This window comes from Brienomyrus brachyistius, chromosome 6 (genome assembly GCF_023856365.1).
Source record: "Brienomyrus brachyistius isolate T26 chromosome 6, BBRACH_0.4, whole genome shotgun sequence".
NCBI lineage: Eukaryota > Metazoa > Chordata > Actinopteri > Osteoglossiformes > Mormyridae > Brienomyrus > Brienomyrus brachyistius.
Window position 1 is genome coordinate 530,009 of NC_064538.1, and position 20,477 is coordinate 550,485.

General features: G+C 42.6%; 1 protein-coding gene and 1 long non-coding RNA gene across 2 annotated transcripts; one reads left to right on the forward strand and one right to left on the reverse strand.

Moving 5' to 3' along the window:
• Window positions 1–7: 7 nt before the first annotated feature.
• Window positions 8–8,027, forward strand: LOC125744822 (transmembrane protein 26). Its single transcript, XM_049017089.1, has 4 exons — window positions 8–1,325; window positions 2,180–2,412; window positions 3,670–3,814; window positions 4,721–8,027. Exons 2-4 carry the CDS (start codon window positions 2,180–2,182, stop codon window positions 5,291–5,293), a joined length of 951 nt encoding a protein of 316 aa, XP_048873046.1. The 5' UTR covers window positions 8–1,325; the 3' UTR covers window positions 5,294–8,027.
• A 2,125-nt stretch (window positions 8,028–10,152) lies between these two features.
• LOC125744823 (uncharacterized) lies at window positions 10,153–11,068 on the reverse strand. Its single transcript, XR_007398504.1, has 2 exons — window positions 10,931–11,068; window positions 10,153–10,267 (listed from the first exon to the last, which is right to left on the reverse strand). It is a non-coding gene; the product is annotated as an uncharacterized LOC125744823 (long non-coding RNA).
• Between the last annotated feature and the right edge of the window lie 9,409 nt (window positions 11,069–20,477).

The following is a 20,477-nucleotide window of genomic DNA, read 5'->3' on the forward strand; positions in this document are numbered from 1 at the left end:
CACCCTGCCCCACTCCCCACCTCTTCCCCGCCCTCTCCCACTCCCATTACCAGTTCCTATTATTTCACTTTTAACTCCCCCCCTTTATTTTTTTTTAACCCTCCCTCTGTTTTCTGTCCTCTTGGACTTTATATACTGGACTCCTTATCACTTCCCGCCAGTTGAACAGTCCCCAGATTATTAAAAGCAGTTCCTGCAACACCTGCCTTTATCTCCGCTGCCTTTATCTCCGGCTGCCTGCTTCGTGCATTTTCTCAGCACCTGTGTTTCGTAATTATTGCCTGTGACTTGATGAGAAGCGGTTCAATGTGTGTGTGTGTGTGTGTGTGTGTGTGTGTGTGTATGGGGGGGGTCACATCATCGCTGATAGTCTTAACTCTCAGTCAACTTTTAACGATTTTTAACGAGTGCTATTGAAAAATTGACCGTAACCCTCAATTGTTAAAATCAGGCCAGTGTTCGATATTAAACACCGTCAGTAGAGATTTATAGGCCACTGAGTGGAATATTTAATGCTCCCTACAGCAGTAGTATATGGTGTAACGTACCCTATATGAGCTTTAAGTTAGAGTCGCCTCATTTACACACCGAAAGCAAAGAAAGAACTGACGTGGTGTTAGTGGTGAAGGTCTGCAACACAGAACACTCTCTTCCTGTATGTATTTAGAAGCAGGTCTGATGTGAGGTAGACACAGTGTGGGCCTTCATGAGAGCTGCAAATACCATGTTTTACCCCGTTAAGGTATTCTTGGAGGATTCTGTAATGCCAATGAGGCACAGCGTGGGAGGGAATCGGGGCAGGAAACTCTTATCGCAGCTTGATGGACACTGGGCCAGCCCTAGGCGGGGAAGGGAGAGGCGTTGGTTCTGCAGGAAAGCAGTGGCGGCTCGACTCCCAGGCCAGTGATAACTCTATTCTGTGGGCTGGGAAGGTGACATCATGACGGACGACGATGGGCACCATTTTATCTGAGGCTGCCCCCTCTCCCTGTCCCCCCTTCCTCCGTCTCGCATGGAGGGACACCGGGGTGTACCCAGAGTACCTCCTGCTCCTCGCTTATCTTGCCATGCTGCCCCGACTGCTGGCTCCCATGCGCGTTCAATGCTCCAGGTTTCCTGGACACAGTAAGCCATGGGGGTGGGGGTCCCTTTAAAAGCTGCATGCATGTGTGTGCAGCCTGGAGAGTGGAAGCACCGGGCCCAAAAGCACAAACGGGTCCGATACGAGTGGCCCCACAGGCCTGGAAACGTCTGGAATTTGTGGGGAGAATCTAAAGAGAGCAGTATTCTACTGAAACACCTGGGTCAGGACAAAGCCAAAGCCCGTAAGTTTGTTTGGGGGGGGGGGGTGTATGTTTGGAAGCAGAGACTAAAGGGTAAATAACGTTTATGAGAATAAAGGGTAAATTCATTGTTGTGGCAAGCAGAGGTGATCAGGGGAAGAGCTGTTTGTGCTTTTGGGGCAAATTACCGTTATAAAAAGTCTGAAGGGACCGACATCTCAGTGTGTCAGATACCTCAGTGCTGATTCCTTCACTTAACGGCAAATGTCAACAGTATCTAAAAATTAAGCTGATTGTTTCCATAAATAATAATGAATAGTCAATTTTTTGTATGAATTGATATGGAAAATGGCTAAATATTCAGACTTTTCTGATGATGAAACTGCTGGAATAGATTTTGAATGCCTTTAATACCACTCTGTGAAAACTAAGACTCTGCAAATATTTTGGGCAGCCTGGAATAAACCGGGAAATTTGCAGTAAGTCTTGACCCCAAACAGATGGAACATTTTTCGGTATGAATTGAAAGGCTGAAAAGGACAAGGTGACGATGACCCTCTTCAGTGAGGCACCTTACTAAGGCTTTAAATTGCAGTGATGGTGGCAGTGCACAATACAGAGATTAATGAAATATTTCCCATAATGAATTACGAGAGTCCCTAAGGTTAGAGGCTGGTCTATTAAACTGACACCATAAATACACTGGTCACATTACTTTTGGTAGCATATTTTTGGTTAAGTTGACACATTAAAATGTGCAAATTGCAATTAAAATGATTTTGAATTAGTTTTGAACGTCTTCAGGAGGAAAAGTCACAGCATAAACTATTTTTTATTCAATGTCTCTTCTTGATATGTGAATCATCCTATTATTGTGGGAAATCTGTTGCCTGTAGATGGCGCCTCAGAGCCTGCCCACATGTGCGTGCGGCCGGCCTCCCTGGACGCTGGACGTCCTGCTGGCAGTGCTGAGCCGCGGTCTGTTTGCAGTGCACGGCGCCGTCACTGTGTGGCGTGTGGTGGCCGCCACAGGGGAGGCCAAGCACTGGCTGTTGCTCACCGGCGTCGCCCTGCTGGCCGTGGAGATCGGCGTCACCCTCCGGTGCAACCGCAGTGCTGAGTGGAAATGGTGAAACTCCGCTACCCGCCAGCACTGTCTCCTTCCTCTCCTTCCTCCTCTTCCTCCTCCCGCGATGCTTCTCTATAAATGTGCTCCACTGCAGTCAAAACAGTGCAAACTGGCACCAGATATTATCAACTTCAAACACCACTTTGGTTAAATGAAAAATCCAGGAGACAAACAACATCGCCAGAGTGAACATGATTTTGTGGAAAGAGTTCGATCATATTTCCTTTCCCATTAATGGACATGGGTGGTATTTTTGGGCTTCCAGGTTAAACCAACAACGGAGCAATAGACAGACAGACAGACAGACAGACAGACAGACAGACAGACAGGGCGAAACTGTAAAGTAAAACACAGCAAATTATTCCCAAGAATGTGTCAGTAATCTTTGGTCTCTCAGTGCCACATAAAGATTCATATTTTTGCCCTGAATTTGCGATATTGTGATGTGAGGCTGTAAGCGTGTCATTACAAAGCCAGGGCTTGTTCAGTATTGGCCCAACAGCATATTGCTCCAGTGACAGTGCACCGGTTTTTTTAAGCCAACCCCCCCACTCTTATCTATAAGCTCTTCTCACCAACCACTTTCTCTTCTAAAGCCTGCCCTCCCCCCCCCCCATACTTAAGTCAGCACAGAATTAACATAAAGCTGACTGGGTGACCTCGGGGTATCCTTACATACTGCGTACATCCTGTAAAACAACAGGAATCATCAGGTGACCCCACAGAAGCTTCATGTTCTTTCAGCTCTAGGCAAAGCTTCACTTAGGAGGCCCTCTTACCAAGGAAATTGATGATCATCTCAGGTCATTCGGGGGTCCGAGGCAAACTCTGCATCCTGCCTATAGCCAGAGCTGCTCGTGTTTCTGCCTGCACGTAAACATTTTTTATTGATGTTTATGTTTTTTTTATATTTTGTGTAATTATTCTTATTCATAAATAATACATGAACATATAATATATATGTTTTTCATGACTTTCTCTGGGCCCCCCTGTGCTGTTCGGCCCCCAGGCAGCTGCCTAGTCTGCCTTTGCCTGGATCCGGCCCTGTACTCCTGAGAGCTTCCCCGTTTCCATGAACCAGGAGCACTCTGGGATCACGTTTACTTTGGGCCCCTCTCTTCCGCAAGCCTCTGAGCTCGCCTGCAGTGTATAAAATCCCCTGCTTGGGCGAGGGAGGGGGGGGGGGACATCCTACATGTGATGGGAACAGTTTTCCCTCCAAATCACCGCAAGTGTCGGGTGTCTGCCCGCCTCCAGGTTTTCCCCGATGGTCTTCCTGTACCTCAGCACCGTCGTCCCGTCTATTTGGTTCTTGGAGCTGAACCTGCTGCAAACCAACCTGCCGAGCAACAGCTCCATGGGGAGCGATCTTCAGATCCTCTCCCATATACCCATCGTGGCGGTATGTACTCCAGGGCGATTGCTTTGCCATCTTTCACGCCTGCCTGAATTTTATTTCCCATTGTTTTTTTTTCAAGGAATAGGCTGTAATTGAAGAAACAAGATACATCTAGGGCAATGCTTCCCAATCCAGTCATAGGGGACCCCCAGACAGTCCACATCTTTGCTCCCCCCCCAGACAGTCCACATCTTTGCTCCCCCCCAGACAGTCCACATTTTTGCACTCTTTCAGGTCCCGGTAGGGATCTGCGGGGGAGCAAAAACATGGTCTGTCTGGCAGGGAGCAAAAACGTGAACTGTCTGGGAGGAAGCAAAAATGTGGACTGTCAGGGGGGTCCCTGAAGACTGGGTTGGGAAACCCTACTCTAGAGTTTGTGCTCTGCCAGATTGTGCTTGTCCACTGCCTTTAATACTGGATGGTTTCAGAATTTGTATAATATGTGCTGTAGCCTACAAAATTCAGACTGCTTCCTGAATCGCATATTACCCTGATTGGATACTGGTTAATAAGGAATTGGATTTGTGACCGAAATGTTACAGGCTTAAACATGAACCTACATGGAGATTTCAGCTCAGCTATCAAAGGAGGCGAAACATTCAGTTGTTTAAGTGGGTAAACTGTACATTATTGCAGATTAAACTGCATTTAGAAGGTAAATATATTAACGTAGCAACTTGTAAACTAGCCTTGTGAGTGAAATCCTTTATGTTAAGATAATATTTGAATTGCTTTGTTAAACACTATTTAGTCTAAAGAGAGAAGCAAGTGAGCAGAGGTCATGAACGCCATTTTGGACTAAATCCTCCATTACGTGGCTAAATTGTGGTAGCAATTAAAGATACAGAAATGATTGCTGCTAGTTCAAGCAAGCAAATCATGGGAATAACATAATATTACACGACGCAGAGCCTGACAGAGCTGGACCCAGAGAACTGGGTGGCGGGACTGGAGCAGACCATGCTGATGGTGCTGGTCCTGGGCCGGTGGCTCATGCCCAAAGGGAACATGTCACGGGACCAGCTGTCGCAGCTCCTCATGGCCTACGTGGGCCTGGGCGCTGACATCCTGGACATCTTCGACACCTTCAGGGAGCCGGAGGTCAAAGTGAACCGGGCTGTGGTGCTGGCTGGGCTCGGGCTCTTCACATGGGCGCTCATGCAGTTCCCGCTGGTGCTGAACCAAAGCAGCCCCCCTAGCAGCCGCCCGGGCCCCCCCTGCGACTACAGCGAGGCCTGGAGCCTCCTGCTCACCGTCGGCATGCAAGATGGACCCTTCCTTGTGTACCGGCTCTATCTCATGGCCTGTGAGAACGTGCTCAACCAGCTGATGATCTTCTTCACCTGCAAAAACATCCTTGTTGTCCTCCTAGAAATATATCGCATATTGGTGGTCCAGTGTGAGAGGAAAGCACCTATGAACTCTGGTCAATGCAGCGAGGAGATATGTAGAGATAATACAGACCAAAGCAGCCAGCCTTAGGGTATATAAATAAAATATTATATAATATTATATAATACACACACACACACACGCACGCATGCACACACACACACAGGTTTGTAAATATATCTATGTGGGGACTCATTTCTGTGAGCAAAACTCTAATTCCAACATGACATCCTAACCTTAACCCCCACCCAGCCCTAACCTTAACCCCCACCCAGCCCTAACCTTAACCCCCACCCAGCCCTAACCTTAACCATAAGTAACCGAATAAAACACATTATCTGTATTACTCTTGGCATTTTTAGATTTATGACTGCAGTCACAGATTTTAAGTAGGCATTATGTTGGTCACTTATTAATACTTTTGCAGTTAGTACCTTTACTAAATATTTTGAACAGCTGATGAAATTGCTGTGTTAATTACTAAAGGTTAACGATTGTAATGCCAACGATTGTAATATACCGTTCTGCTTCAAGTACTTCATTTTTTTAGTGAAGGAAAAAGGGTAATATGTAGACAGAAATAATGACAATGAACCATCTTTAATTATCAATCTGTATTTTTTACACTTTACCATGGCTACGAAATGCTAATTTAATAACTTTGTGGTTATCATAAATTACAATTCACTTTTAAATTTGAGCTATAAAATGGTTACAGCACACCTGTAATGACAAATTCGCGTTCTTAGACCTTATTCTTCCCAAGAAACATTATTTTTTTAATGGCTTAAAGTGCTGACGTATTTGAATCTTTTTTCCGCCACGAGGTGGCAGTGTTAACCTTCCAAGCTTAGTCCTATTACAGTAACAAGAAAAAGCTGCGTTTAATGACAGTGAATGGAGAAATGAAACATTTCCCTTCCATAACTTCAGAAACCGAACATTGGTCAGTATATTGACTGTCTACTTCCAGCTACTCACATGCAATCAGAGTAATGCAGTGACATTAAAATGACAAATGACGGTGTTTATATTAAAATCTATAATATGTAATTAAATGTGCATTCAGAAATATAGATTAAGTGTATTTAAGGTGTAGTGTTATGGAACAGCCACTGCCTAGTCGATGCGTCGCTGAAAGACGCCCCCACGTAAGGCGTGGGCTTGGTTAGACACACGGCATTACAGGGAATCATGAGCATTTCGTGGTTCCGGTGCTCGGGGGGGGCGGGGGGCTTCTCGCTGTTTGGCCTATTAAAATATCGCACACTCGACTTTTGTCTCCACATTCCCACCGAGGGCTACACTCTTAAGAAGTGACAGTAGATCAGATATTTTCTTTTTCAGCCGCAGAGTTATCAGCGTTTGTTTGTCGAGATTGTTTAGACTCACTGCGCTCAGTATTTTCCACCGCAGAACCATTTCCTCTAGTTTATGAATCACTTGAGTGACAAGCATAAGCATGAGAATAAAAAGTGCAGACTGTCAATGCAGAAGGATGCTTCAGTTTCCTCTGAAAGCCCAACACGCAGGTTACCGTTTCTGGGAGAGGAGAATACAAACAGGTCATCTTAGTGTAAAACCCTTAGTGCCCAAAGACCCTCCTAAGCTGATTGTTTAAGTCTGAATCCCGTACCTGGAGAATGACGACCATCAGTTATAGGAAGGATACGCTTTATTTCTCTAACACCAAAAAAAAGTAACAACAAACCAGAAAAGTGAGTTAAGGGGTTTCCCTGAATACCGCTGGAGCCTTACTATGCGTTTCCACAGCGGAGTTCCGGAACCTGGTCCCGGTTTATGGGAGCCTGGGCTTTCTGGACCGGGAACTTGTGTAACTCCTGGCAAGGGCGTAACTTTGTGGGGGGGGGGGGGGGTTGAGGTTTCCACCCATTATGGGAAAAACATGATTATTGGGAGGATTGTATTAGCTGGTTTTGGTTTATTGGGGGAGGGGGGGGGGGGTTACAACCCCCCCCCCCCACACACCCCACGTAATATACGCCCATGGCTCCACTTCTCTGTGTCGCCTTCACACTGCATAACGGAACTGGGACCTTTATGCTAAATAATCATGAGAGACACGAAAAGCTTGTAGGTTAAACAGAATTTTCTCACGAAACTACACTGCCACACTGTAACAGTGGAGGATAATTATGAGGTTATTCATTAGTTATTGGGCCAGCTGATCGATTTTTCATTTTCCACAGAATAAAAAACGATGTAACATTATCCTGCTAATAAGCGCTGGCAAGTTTACATAAAAGTTTTTAGATAAAGTGTATTGGTTATGCACAAATGCATATGGAGATGCAAGTAAAAATTTATTAATTGATGTATTAAATGTAATTGTGGTATAGAAATTATTCCATTTGCTTACTTTTGCTCCGCTAAATTTCTTTCTCTGCACTTCCGTGTAGGTTCCATGTTAGCGCCGGTGCTTGTGGTCAACCAATCAGCAACCAATCAGCAACCAATCAGCAACTAATCAGCAACCAATCAGCAAGCTATGGCTGTAAGCACCAACCAATCAGCGAGCTATGGCTGTAAGCGCCAACCAATCAGCAAGCTATGGCTGTAAGCGCCTCCCCTGTAGTCCGAGTCTGGAGTAGGTACTAAAAAAGGGTTTCCGGAATTACCTCTGAAGAACTACAATTGGGCCGAGTTCCTGTGGTGTGAGTCCCTGGTTCTGGAAAAGGTTCTGGTGGTGTGAAAGCACCTACTGCTTTAGGAGGATTTCATGCTTAAATCAAATCAGGGCTTTTTAAAATTTCAACCAACTTTAAATTCACCGTCAGGCCTTCAGAAACGCACCTCTGAACATCTTGAGCTCCACATTAAAAAACCTGCCCTGTAGCTCTCTGCTCTTGCGAATTTCGGTACTTCTGAAATTCTGTAACTGTGGCGACACTAATAAATGGAAACTGGGACGCTAACACTCTCCTGCACTAGAAGGCAGTGTTTTGCTTTACAGCAAGAGATTTAATTTAACAAACTCACAGACCACCCACTATAACCTATCAGTTACGTGCATTACCACCCATCCATTTTTAAAACCTCTTTGCCAAGTTAGGGTCGTGTTTATACGCATTTACAACCATCAATTTCTAGTGGGTAAAATGTAATGCATGTGCAAGCTGGGAACGACATGTTATATCACATCATCCATTTTATCCGCATTGCTTCGACATACTTATTTCAAAGGTTCCGTAACACAGGCATAATATAAAATATTTGTTCTTTGTGCAAATACATGGGTATGTGGAAACTCTGCGAAAACATTTCTCTAGTAATTTAATAACTGATTTAAAAGAAAGCATCGATGATTTAATACATCAAATAGATCGGATGAAGAAAGGAAATAAATCGTAAATATAGCCAAATGAAAGCGTCTTCGCCTAAAGGCTAAAAAAATACCCCCCGCCTCGCATTAGCTGTACGCCTTAAAGAGATCGTGCGCACACGTGGGAGGGTGTCCTACCAGCTGATCCAAGCTAGTTAAACCATCAGCTGCCCCAGATAAAAACGCCAGTGCAGGAAGAGAAGCGGCTCCTTGCCTTCCCACCCTGTCTTTCGTCCTCAAAGGCTTGTAAAATGCCTCATGTAAGCACTTGCCGTGAACAGCGAAGTTCTGAGTGAAAATTCATCGTGCGATACATTGTTTCTTCCTCACACTTTTGTCTTTATTGCTGTTCACGTAAAACTTAATCAATCAGACCAGATTTTCCTTAGTCTACTACGCAAATACCTGCTGCATGGAGGTTGGGACCAATCAATGCTTAACACCCATAAGTGTTCTCAATTCCAGCTCTTGAAGAACCAGGCTGTACTGCTTCTGTACTATGTTGTGTTTGATTCGGAACACTGTTAACACTCATTTTTTCCTGAGAATATATTCATTTACCCATCGACTTTATTTTCCGCTTGTCCGATTGATGGTTTTAGTAATGAATGCACTGCACATCATTCCTGTCTAACTCTTTGGGTTCATTTTACAATTGTGATCGTTTCACTGGGAATAACATTGTGGAACAATGGGTATCACTGATGCCTCATGCCATTCCTCATAGGGTTGCTGGTTCAAATCTCATCTCTGCTTCATGTGTATGAATTCAGCATGTTCTGCAGTCCGGAAACATGCAGTTTAGGTAAATTGGTGCCTCTACATTGCTTATACAACGTGTGAGTAATGGACTGGCATCCTGTTCAGGCTGTTCCCTTGCTGTTGTCCTGTGCTTCCTGAGATAAGGACTAGGCTCACTGTCATTCTGCACTAGATAAGCACTTTGTACATAATATGGATGCCTAAGCGGATCTAAGCAAGCCAGTGTCACAGGAGGTAACCCAGAAGTTAGGGACAGATCAAGGTAGGCAAACGTCCAGCTGTAGCAAGGTGCCAGAGTGTACCCTGTCTGGAATAAAGGCGTCGGATTAATGAAACGGAAAGTATCAAAAAACATCTTAATTGAAACCTTACTTCACAGATTTGGTGAACCAGTAAATATGTTATTTTTATGGTTTACACTCTAGAGAAGGGCCAATTTTCAACTGTCATTGAAATACTTAATGATATGCACTGTCTGTGGCAGAGAGAAGCGAAAACAACACACATGACGTAGTGCCAAAAAAAAAAAATCGCCTAAAAATTGTAAATGGTGTGGGTGCAGTGGTATTTATTGATTTTCGTCATGTTCATTTGCTGTATATCAAACATGGGAATGATAAATTCCATATAGCATCTGGGCAAAAAAATAATTTTCCCCATGATTTATCAACGTGAAAATACAACAACGCAGGGTCTGTTTTTCTCGCGGTTTTACTCACCGTTCTCTTGACATTTCAGAACTGGCATATAAACAATAGCTTTAAGAAACTGGAGTATTATTTTTAAACAGCCTGAGTTGCTTTCAGATGAAAGGAAAGGAGTGGAAAGAGGAAAAATAGAGAGATTTCGGTTGAGGCCATACCAGCCCTTTTATGTTCCACAGTCCAACAATAGTTTTGCAGCAGACTTGTAATGAATGTTAAAGCGGATGTTTCCGGGCCACTTTCCAGGGCCACCGTCTGTGGAAAAAAAATGTTGTTTTTTTTTTTTCTTTTCCAAATTAATACAACTGACCTAAGACACCAATGACATGATGTTCTGGGGAAATGCAAGCAAATTCTGCTGAACTTTCGTAATTTACCCAGTGGCATTTGTACATCTCGCCTTGTAATTGAAAGCTGGAGCTACAACGGCAGTGGGAAGAATTTATTAGCTGATGCCATCAGTTATTGAAAGTAATATTAATTATGGAGGTAACTTAAAACAATTAACAATTGCTGCAAGTGGCATGTGTGACGTTTTACTTTATGTGGACGTTCGCTAATAATTAGACTGAATTCACAATTTTTCACAGACCTCTTTGAAACTGTGATTCGGTTCTGATGCGGTTACTAGCACAGTGTGTAATAGAATGTTGGTAATATTATCATCGTTCTCTCAGATTGTGCTTTGTGGGTTGGCTACATAATCATTGTTGGCAGTTACATCAAGATGTCACTCGAGTCAAATGTACAAACAAATAAATAAAAAAAGTTTTAACGGGACTGAAATAAACACCTTAATCTCTTCGCATAAATCAGACTTTGTGATGATGCATGGGGCTGGAAATGTGCTTTGCAAAGGACAGGGAAAAATAAATATGACAAGAAAAATAATTAACATAATGCAGTTCTGTCACTCACCAGCTAGCATGACCGCTGCCAAAAGACGCTCTGAAGAAAGCCGACGGTGAACGGAAGAGATGCATGAACTTGAAAGTGTTTATGAAGAGGAGGAATAGCCAAAGAGCCAAGAGGACGACAATGACAAGGAGAAGTGGACGGCTGCCCACACATGTGGGTAACTATGCAGCCAAACCTTCTCGCTGCCTCGTTATTATTTGAAATAATCTTGCGGAGCATGTTGTGCTAGCCGGATATTTGCCATACACACGTTCCTCTGTTGGTCGAGTTAGAGGCTCCTGCTCTAGGTTCCCGGGGCTGATTCTTGGCTCGGTCAGTAAAGGCGCTCTTCCTGAACATAAAGGGTCTAACTGAAGAAGAGAATCGGCGAATGCTTCCTTTTAATAGGTGGTTGCCAGATCTGGCTCACCCTGAAAACACGTTGAAGAGGAGGCTTGTGTGCTGAAGTAGGGGCTCGTCCGCTTGAGTGGTATCAGCTGTGAAGCTTCATCTCTGGCACCCAAGGCCTCCTCTGCCCTCTACAGCTTGATACTATTTGTGCCCATCCAGCAGCAGCACCTGTACGGTGTGTAGATTGTGGTACAGAGAGCTGTACCTTCATTTGACTCCTTATGCAGCCTGTTTTCCCCTGAGAAACCTGTCTGGCATTTGAACAGTAACTGACCTTTGGCTTTGTGTTTGCATTGCAGCTTAATCTTGTGCCCGTGTGATCTTGTTTTCGAATAACAGAAATGGCTTATTTTTATGATCTTCCGAACATTAACGAACTGGCTGCGATTTGTTACAAGACACAAAATTGTTTGTATCCATCCTTTCATTGGGAAAATCATCTAGCTAACATAGCAACACATTATAGAATACTTGAAGCTCAATGAAAGTTCAGTGGAATTGGCCAATATTTTGGTTCACTGGCTTCCAGTTTAACCCTTATGTACCGCAGGTTTGAGTTGAAAGGTTAAGAGCTACAAATAGTAACTAAGCTGGCTAAAGGAGTGGTAGACAGAAAGTTGGTTGTTTCTGTTGGTTGTGAAATTGCTAACTGAACAGTAAGTTGTGACGTGATCACAGAAATATTTCACAGACAGAAGGACTGGTGTTGTGCCTTTTTGTACCACTTAGAAAGGTACGTAACCTATTTAGGAGTCCAGGCTACAGCACTCATCAACAGGAAAGCATCCAATTGAATAAATAAGACGAACTACTGAACTGAATATATTTGAAGCAATGTAGGGAGGTTTCCCTATAAAAATTCAATCATTACAAAACATTTCCTTGAATTTTAGTTACATAATGTAGACTGGCAAAACTAGACTGTGGCTTAAGAGATACACTGTTAAAGGTATCAATGATACAATATTATTATATTGTAGACAATGTTCGAAGTTTTAAAATTCATGTGAAATATGACATCTGGAGTTTAGCATCACAAATAACTCTGAATTTAACGCCGGTGAACTTGATACTTCCGTAACTTCTTGCGATTATTCCAGGCATATATCTACGCAAATTTGTGAATCCGGCTTGGCTCTCAGCTTTCTACATCTTGTCAAAGAGACGCAACAGGGCTTAGAACTAGTATTACTTTACAGTATATCTGAAAATGAAAAAAAAAGTTTCACATTAAAATGACACTTCTAGGGCTCTGCTCACATTGACTTTGGAGTGAAGAAATTAAACGTCTATAAGGAGGACCTGGAAGCGTGGGGAGCTGCAGATAGTTGCAGGTTTTCAGTTCCTCCTTTTCGGCATGTAGCAAGTTACTTGTTGTTATTGAGCCTCGCTGAGTTAATACTGCATCAGCCAGAAGGTTTTTCATTTCTCACGTTCAGCTCCCAGAGCGTCTCCGTGTCTTTAAAGTCAGCGTTATCTGTGCCCTGCACTCTTGATCCTGTCAAAGCCGCTACCTCTAGACTCCATTTGCTTTTCAGCGCGTTCTTTCGGGGGTAGCGGGAGAGTCCCTGTGGAGACCTGGGGGGGTCATATTTGGGCTAATGTCTAAGAAAAGGGGGGAAACAACGAACACCCCAGAATCACTGAGCATTCATAGTAAAATGTGGTCTGTTAAGTAATTAGTGGTTAAAATCCTATGCCCCTTATCTGATTCAGACGTAGACAAGGAAATTGGTTATCCTTATCATCCTAGCTTTTTGGGTTCCATTTCCTTTTGTATTATTACACCTTTTATTATCAAAGAAAAATATTTTCAGATCCTACTTTTTATGTCAATCTTTCATATGAAAAAAACTTTCAGTGATTTGACTTAGTTACTGTAAGTGCATTATAGACTACTACATACAGTAAAGATGGAAATTAAGATTCTTTTCTTTACATTTAATAAAATGGTGTTAAACATATTTAAATTTTATGTGTTGAATTATGTTTTTTAATCGATTACAGATTTATATTATTCATATACCACTGTATGCTTATTTCACATGTTGTTAAGTATACTTAACGTGAATGTATATGTGCCATACTTTCCGGTGGATGGTGAACTTCACAGTGAACAAATCAAATTTATTTATACACTATATGGACTATAAAGTATTGGGACACCTGGCCATTACACCTACAGGAACCTTTATGACATCACATTCTAAATCCATAAGCATCAATATGGAGTTGGTCCCCCCTTTGCAGCCACTCTTCTGGGAAGGCTTTCCACAAAAGTTTGGAGTGTGTCTGGGGGAATCATTCATCCAGAAGAGCATTTGTGAGGTCAGGCACTGATGAAGGTCTGGCTCGCAATCTCTCTTCTAGTTTATCACAAAGGTGTTTGATGGGGTTGAGTTCCGGGCTCTGTGGGCCAGTCAAGTTTTTCCAAAGCAAATTCACCCAACCATGTCTTTATGGACTTTGTTTTCTGCACTGGGGCAGAGTCATACTGGGACAGAAAAGGACCTTCCTTCCCCAAACTGCTCCCACAAAGTTGGAAGCATAGAATGGTCCAAAATGACTTGGTATGCTGAAGCATTAAGAGTTCTAGCTCAACCCATAAAAAACATTCCCAAACAATAATCCCACAAACTTTACACTTGGCACAATGCAGTTAGGCAGGTAACACACTCCTGGCACTGCCAAACCCAGACTTGTCCACCACACTGCCAGACAGAGAAGTGTGATTTGTCATTCTACAGAACACATTTCCACTGCTCCAGAGTCCAGTGACAGTGTGCTTTACGCCACTGCATCCGACGCTTGGCATTGCACTTGGTGATGTGAGGCTTGCATGCAGCTGCTCGGCCATGGAAGCCCATTCCATGAAGCTCCCAGTGCACAGTTTTTGTTCTGGGGTTAATGCCAGAGAAGGTTTGGAACTCTGCAGTTAGAGTCAACAGAGCGTTGGCGACTTTTACACACCACGCGCCTCAGTATTCAGTGACCCCACTCTGTTACTTTACTTGTCTGCCATGTGGCTGAGTTTCTGTTGTTCCTAAACACTTCCACTTTGCAATAATACCACTTATAGTTGTATCTAGCAGGGAAGATATTTCACAAACTGGCTTATTGCGAATTGTGGCACCCTATGATAGTATCACACTTGGATTCACTGAGCTCTTCAGAATGACCCATTATTTTACCAATGTTTCCAAACCAGACTGCTTGGCTTGGTGCTTGATTATATACACCTGATTCAATTGGTCTGAATGAAACACCTGAATTCACTGATTAAGAGATGTGTTCCAATACTTTTGTCCATATACAGTAGTATGTTTAAGTTATTTAACCAAAGTTATATTTTAAAACAGAAAAAAACTTCTTTCTTAGTTAAAGAGTAATCTAATCTTACACCATGCGATAACCAGGTGACCACTTTGATTATCACATACAATAAAACGACAGGTGGCATTCAGATTTGAATTGCATAATGGTAAAATCATATTACTTATCGAAGCAATGGTGTTTTTTCCTCTGCATTGTAATTCTTTTACAGATCACAAATTGATACGCAAAATGAAATGGATGACAGACTTTGCACAGGATGCAAAACAAATGCAGTGAGTTCGTTTCTGCCTGAATGTGCTGCACTCAGGTGTCCTCCTTGTTCATGGTGGAAATCTTTAGTTTTAAGTGCCAGTAGTTTTCAGGCGTGCGTCTCCAACCATGTAGTATATAGTCCCGCGTAGTTAATGTGATCAAAACAGAAACGATTTTTATGCTCAAGGCCAATGCAGCCCAATGTCAGGGCCTAGCTGAAAATAAAGAAGTCAAGGTGTATTGACACGAAAGCGAGGTGGGCTTATCTCGAGGTCATGTTTGGCTTTGCGTCACTGGAAAACCCAACTATGCGCCTGTCATCTGTTTGCGTGAGTCACAGTCAGGCAGATAACTGAGAGATTAAACGTGTTTTGCTTCACAGACAAGTGGCAGACTTTTGGGTGGGGGGGCTGCACTTATAAAAATGCATTTTGATTTGCATTTGTTGACATATGAAGAGGTGTGGCCGTTGGGAATCGCTGGTGGGAGGGGTCACGCCCTGCTCTGGTTTTCATGGTCTCCCCATTTTCCTCCCCAGTTTAAAAAGGTGAAGCTAAGCTGCCCGGGTCGCTTGTCTGTGTGCAGGAATATCTGTGCTTGTGTACAGAAGCTACGAGACAGAGTTCCATGTGGGCCCAGCAAACAAGACGTCAGCCTTCAGCTAATGACTGCATCCAAACTCAAGTCAAGCAAACTTTCCTTCCTACAGTTTTTATTTGTATTGATCTGTGTGCATCTATGGAGATTTGTTATTGTCAGTATTTAAAAGTCAAGATTTATTGTGTAGCTTAACATTTCCTTAATGTTTTATAGTTATATTTTGTGGTTGCATTACTATATTAGTGTGTTTACATGTTTTTGTATTCATACAAGTGGCAGTGATTGATGACACTGGCTGACTATAACGTACTGATACTTTCTAACTGCCACTAACTGCATTTTTTGAGCTGTAAGCGGCTTGACAGAAAACTACCTCCCTAAAATTTTATTTTGCTTAAAAACCACACCTGACTTTTATTTACGTAGAATTTTAAACAAATAAATTTTCATTCTCACATGCCTTGAATTATTAGTACAAACTGATAGCTAATGGGTGAATTCCTTTGGTGGTAAGTCCTTTTCAAAAGAGGTACAGCATTTGTTGGCAACATAAAATTAAATTTAGAAACAAATCTTTTATTAATCATTTATATGCTTTTTTATTCCTATTCTCCTCTGCTCTGACTTTCTGAAAACTATGTACTTGGCAGTATCTTTTAATCAGGGCTGTTTCTGAACTACTGCTCTCCACTGCTCATCCTACATAATTTTCAGATTAGGTTTGACAGGCAATGTCTAAATTGCATTTCATTTTAAAGGTGTAACATGAATTATAGAAGGAAGCAAGGAACCAACCACCAACCAACTGATAATTAAGCGAAAAGGCTTAGTTTCCTTTATAAGCGCCTCATCTTTAGTGTGTTTCTTCTTAGCACTGCGTCCTGGCGTTGACCCCGCAGGCCTGTTTACATGTAAACACAAATTATCCTGCTTATTCCCAAGACTAAATTATAATTCTCAAGGTGAACTTCAGATTATGAAATACACAAGTGGAGGTGTTAGATAATACCGCCCCGTGGTACCAGCCAGACTGCCCCGCGGTACCAGCCAGGCCGACTCGCGGTACCAGTCAGACCACCTCGCCGCCCCGTGGCACCAGTCAGGTCGACCCGTGGTACCAGTCAGACTGCCCCGTGGTACCAGCCAGGCCGACTCACAATACCAGTCAGACCACCCCGTGGCACCAGTCAGGTCAACTCGTGGTACCAGCCAGACCGCCCCGCGGTACCAGCCAGGCCGACCCGCGTTACCAGTCAGGCCGACCCGCGGTACCAGCCAGGCCGACCCACAATACCAGTCAGACCACCCCGTGGCACCAGTCAGGTCAACTCGCGGTACCAGCCAGACCGCCCGCGGTACCAGTCAGACCGACCCACAATACCAGTCAGACCACCCCGTGGCACCAGTCAGGTCAACTCGCGGTACCAGCCAGACCACCCCGCGGTACCTTTTTTCATCCATTTTCATCTTTGTCATTTCTTGTTCCTTGAGTATTGAACTTGGATATCAGAACTTTTTCCTTAAGATAATATCAATAAGAAATTGACAAACTGCAACTATTATATACACTAAGGTTTCTCAGAAGAAGTTTAAAACTTTTATTTCTAACGAAAGGAAACAAAAGAAGGATTCATGCATTGGCAGTGACCCAAAGCCAATGGTTGGAAGTGATCCAAACCATAAATCCAGGTAACATATGCAGTACATTTTTAAATATAACTCAGGGTTATTGTAATAAATAATAATAATAAACAGAGCAATTAAAAAAATTCAGTGACTTTTGGGAATTGTGACTAGTGCAGTAGCTCATTCAGCAGCACCAGTAAAGACTCAGCGCAGGGCTTGGAGTTACTCTTTACAGGTCACAGTATAGCTCACAGTACAGGTCTTATGTATGGATAAAAATATGTAAGCACTATCCTTCACGGCTGTTACAAGTAAAACTGGAACACAGTCACAGCACCCCTCTCCTTTTATTATTGCATTTGTGTATGTGGTTATAATGCTGTAGCAGTTCAGTAAATGTAACATGCTGAACACAGATATTCAGTGCCATTTTGTAATAACTGTATGAAATAACTTCATGGATACGGCACACCAGCGTGCAGTCAGCTGTTTCATGTGTAACCCCAGCATTTGGGGTGGTGTCTTCACTCAGTGGGCTGGGTCATTGCATTTATTTCGCTGCTGCTTTTATACAAAGCCACGTGCGATTGAGAATACAGGGTCAGCCAATCCCTGGGCCTTCCTCAGGGTAAAATTACCCTGCTGACCATAGGCCGGTGATCGTCCAATCAGAGTCCTGACTAGCCATCTCACACACAGCCCCATAATAAAGAGTGTTAAGAGGTGATGGTGGTGATCGAACCCAAGCCACTGTACATGCAAAGCCTACGCTAAGCTAAAACCCAGATGAATATCAATCTTCTCCCCACACAGCACCAGATTGGTTGTTTTGTGTCTGCCATCGTTTTTATGTGGCCATTTGTCCCCTCTGTGTTCATGTGGGTTTTTCCCTTTGGCTATAAGTCATGCTGTTCAAAGGAACTGGTTACCACAGCACTCATACTGTATGTAAGAGTAGCCTGCAATGCACTAGATTTGCAGCCAGGGGGCATTCTACCATATGTCCTATATTTTTGAGGATCAGCTCTGGAACATGGACCCAAACTGGATAAGTGGTGATTGGTAATAAAAGGGTGGAATTTCTTTCTTCTTTAGCACGGATGGATATTTGGTGACGTGCATCGGGCCAGATGTGCGTCATTTTCAGATGAAAAGATGAAAGAGGTTTTGTTTTGCTGATGTGCAACTTTTTAAACTTTGACCATATTCAAGCTGAATTATCCACTTGACTGAAGTGTCTACTTGACTGGAATTTGACTTTTTTTTTACTTTAATTACACATACTGTATACACATGACTGTATACACAGTCAAAGTCATCAGGGTACTTTGCCCTGTCCTGAAATGGTACAAAAAAGTTTCCAAAATTCAGTTTTAGCTGAGATTTGCTCAATGCTAGTATTTCAGGCAAAGAAAACATCTGCTGTTTTCCTGATGCACCAAAGCTGTGAAAACCTTTTTACAGCACCCACTTCCTTCATAGTCAAAGAATTTCACAGTGTTGTTTCTTATGACTGTAAATTAATGATATGTTGAATGTTAATACTATAAAAAACAGAGCAGTTGGTTAGATGAGGAACTGAGACATTGTGCCAAGCAATGGTAAAAAAACCAGCAATCTCAAAGCTAAAGCAACAATCATCCCTAATTTTATGAATATTCAGATAAATAAATAAAACAAAATGAAAACTGACAGATGAAATGGATGCATGATGTAGAGCTTTTTATCTGCGTAACCATTAGTGGCCTGCAGCTCACTGTGAATGCATTTCATGTCATGAACACGCAGCAGGGACACCAGTGTGCGTATTCAGTGAGTCTCTAGCCTTAGTTGTAAATAGAACTGCAGGATTCTGGGTAAAACATGAATCACAATTTTTTTTACTTGGAATTCATGATTCTTGAGCAATATATTTCTCTATTATTTGTATTGTTATTAATTTGCATTACATATTGTCTTTATGAAAATGGAACAAACAATATATAGAAATACATAACATAGGCCTATCAGTTACGAAATTGACATTGACTGACATTCTTTCAAAATCAAGATATGGACATTGGTCAGGTGTGTTAATCCAATACTGCCGGCTGATGTTTAATTAAACCTAATCGATAATCAGATCTAACAGCACCATAGCTAAAGATACAACAGTTGAAAAAATGGAGGTAACAGCACTGGACAACCAGCTGTAGTGGAGGACAAGAGATTTCATTGGCTCTTTGTGTCTTATAATCGGCCTCAAAGTACCGCCCTGTAAAATGACTGTAATGCATTAACAAAACCCTCCCTCAGAATGATCTTTCCACAGCATACAGATCAATGTAACGTCGCTCGGTTATTCCGTGCCGTCATTCCCGTTCAGAAATGCTAAACTTAAACCTCATTTGCTCTTTATTATAACGTGTTTTTCCGCCCCCTCTTCCTGTCACATGGAGTAACGCAGTCCAGTCATTTGTTGATACGTCTCAGGGAGAAAAAGGGGCTGCTTGGTTGGACACGACGGATCTCCCCGCGAATGCAAACATGGCAGAATCGTGCTAGAATGAGATTGCATGAGTTGAAATTGCAATTCGGCCTGGAATGAGATGGCATTGGGATATGAATGGGGGCCGCGATTCACAAACGATCAGTCGCTCAGCCCCAGTTATAAGCCTCCCAAATCCCGTCTAAACTTTAGCCCACGGGAAGCTACAGATACGTCACACATACCAGAGAGAAAACACCAGAAAATGCAAGCTGTCCTGGAAGTAGCACGTATGACGGCAAAATGAAAGACAGTCAACATGACGTAAGGAAATCTCAACCAGTATCACTCAATAGAAGGTAAATGTATAATGTTATAGAACTACCAGAGACCAAATGGCAAAATAAGATAAAAAAATCTCCCTAGGAAGAAACGTAAGACAAGAAATGTGTATCACCATAGAGATGGAAGGCTTAGCCAGAGAAGGCAGAATAGATGAAGTAAATTATCACAAAGCCCACTGAGGAAGTGTTAGAGAGGAAAGTCGCTATAGGAATTAACATTAGTCTGATGACTAATGCACTGAAGTGTCCTTATGTACTCATTTAAATGTGGTTGCTGTGGAATTATAAATTTGTAATAGTTCATCGGTGATTCTGTAGAATTTCATTGGGACAGGGCTAGTGTATAACAGGCTAAAGTGTACATTTGAGTACACAAATCTATTGTGTTCATCTGATGTTATGATTCTGCTAGATAGTGCTAATATTCAGGGATGGGCAATATTTCTGTGGCATGTATCTAAAAATTAATTTTAAATACAAAATTGTATTTTGTAATTTGCGTTTGAATTACTTCATAAAAATGATTATACAA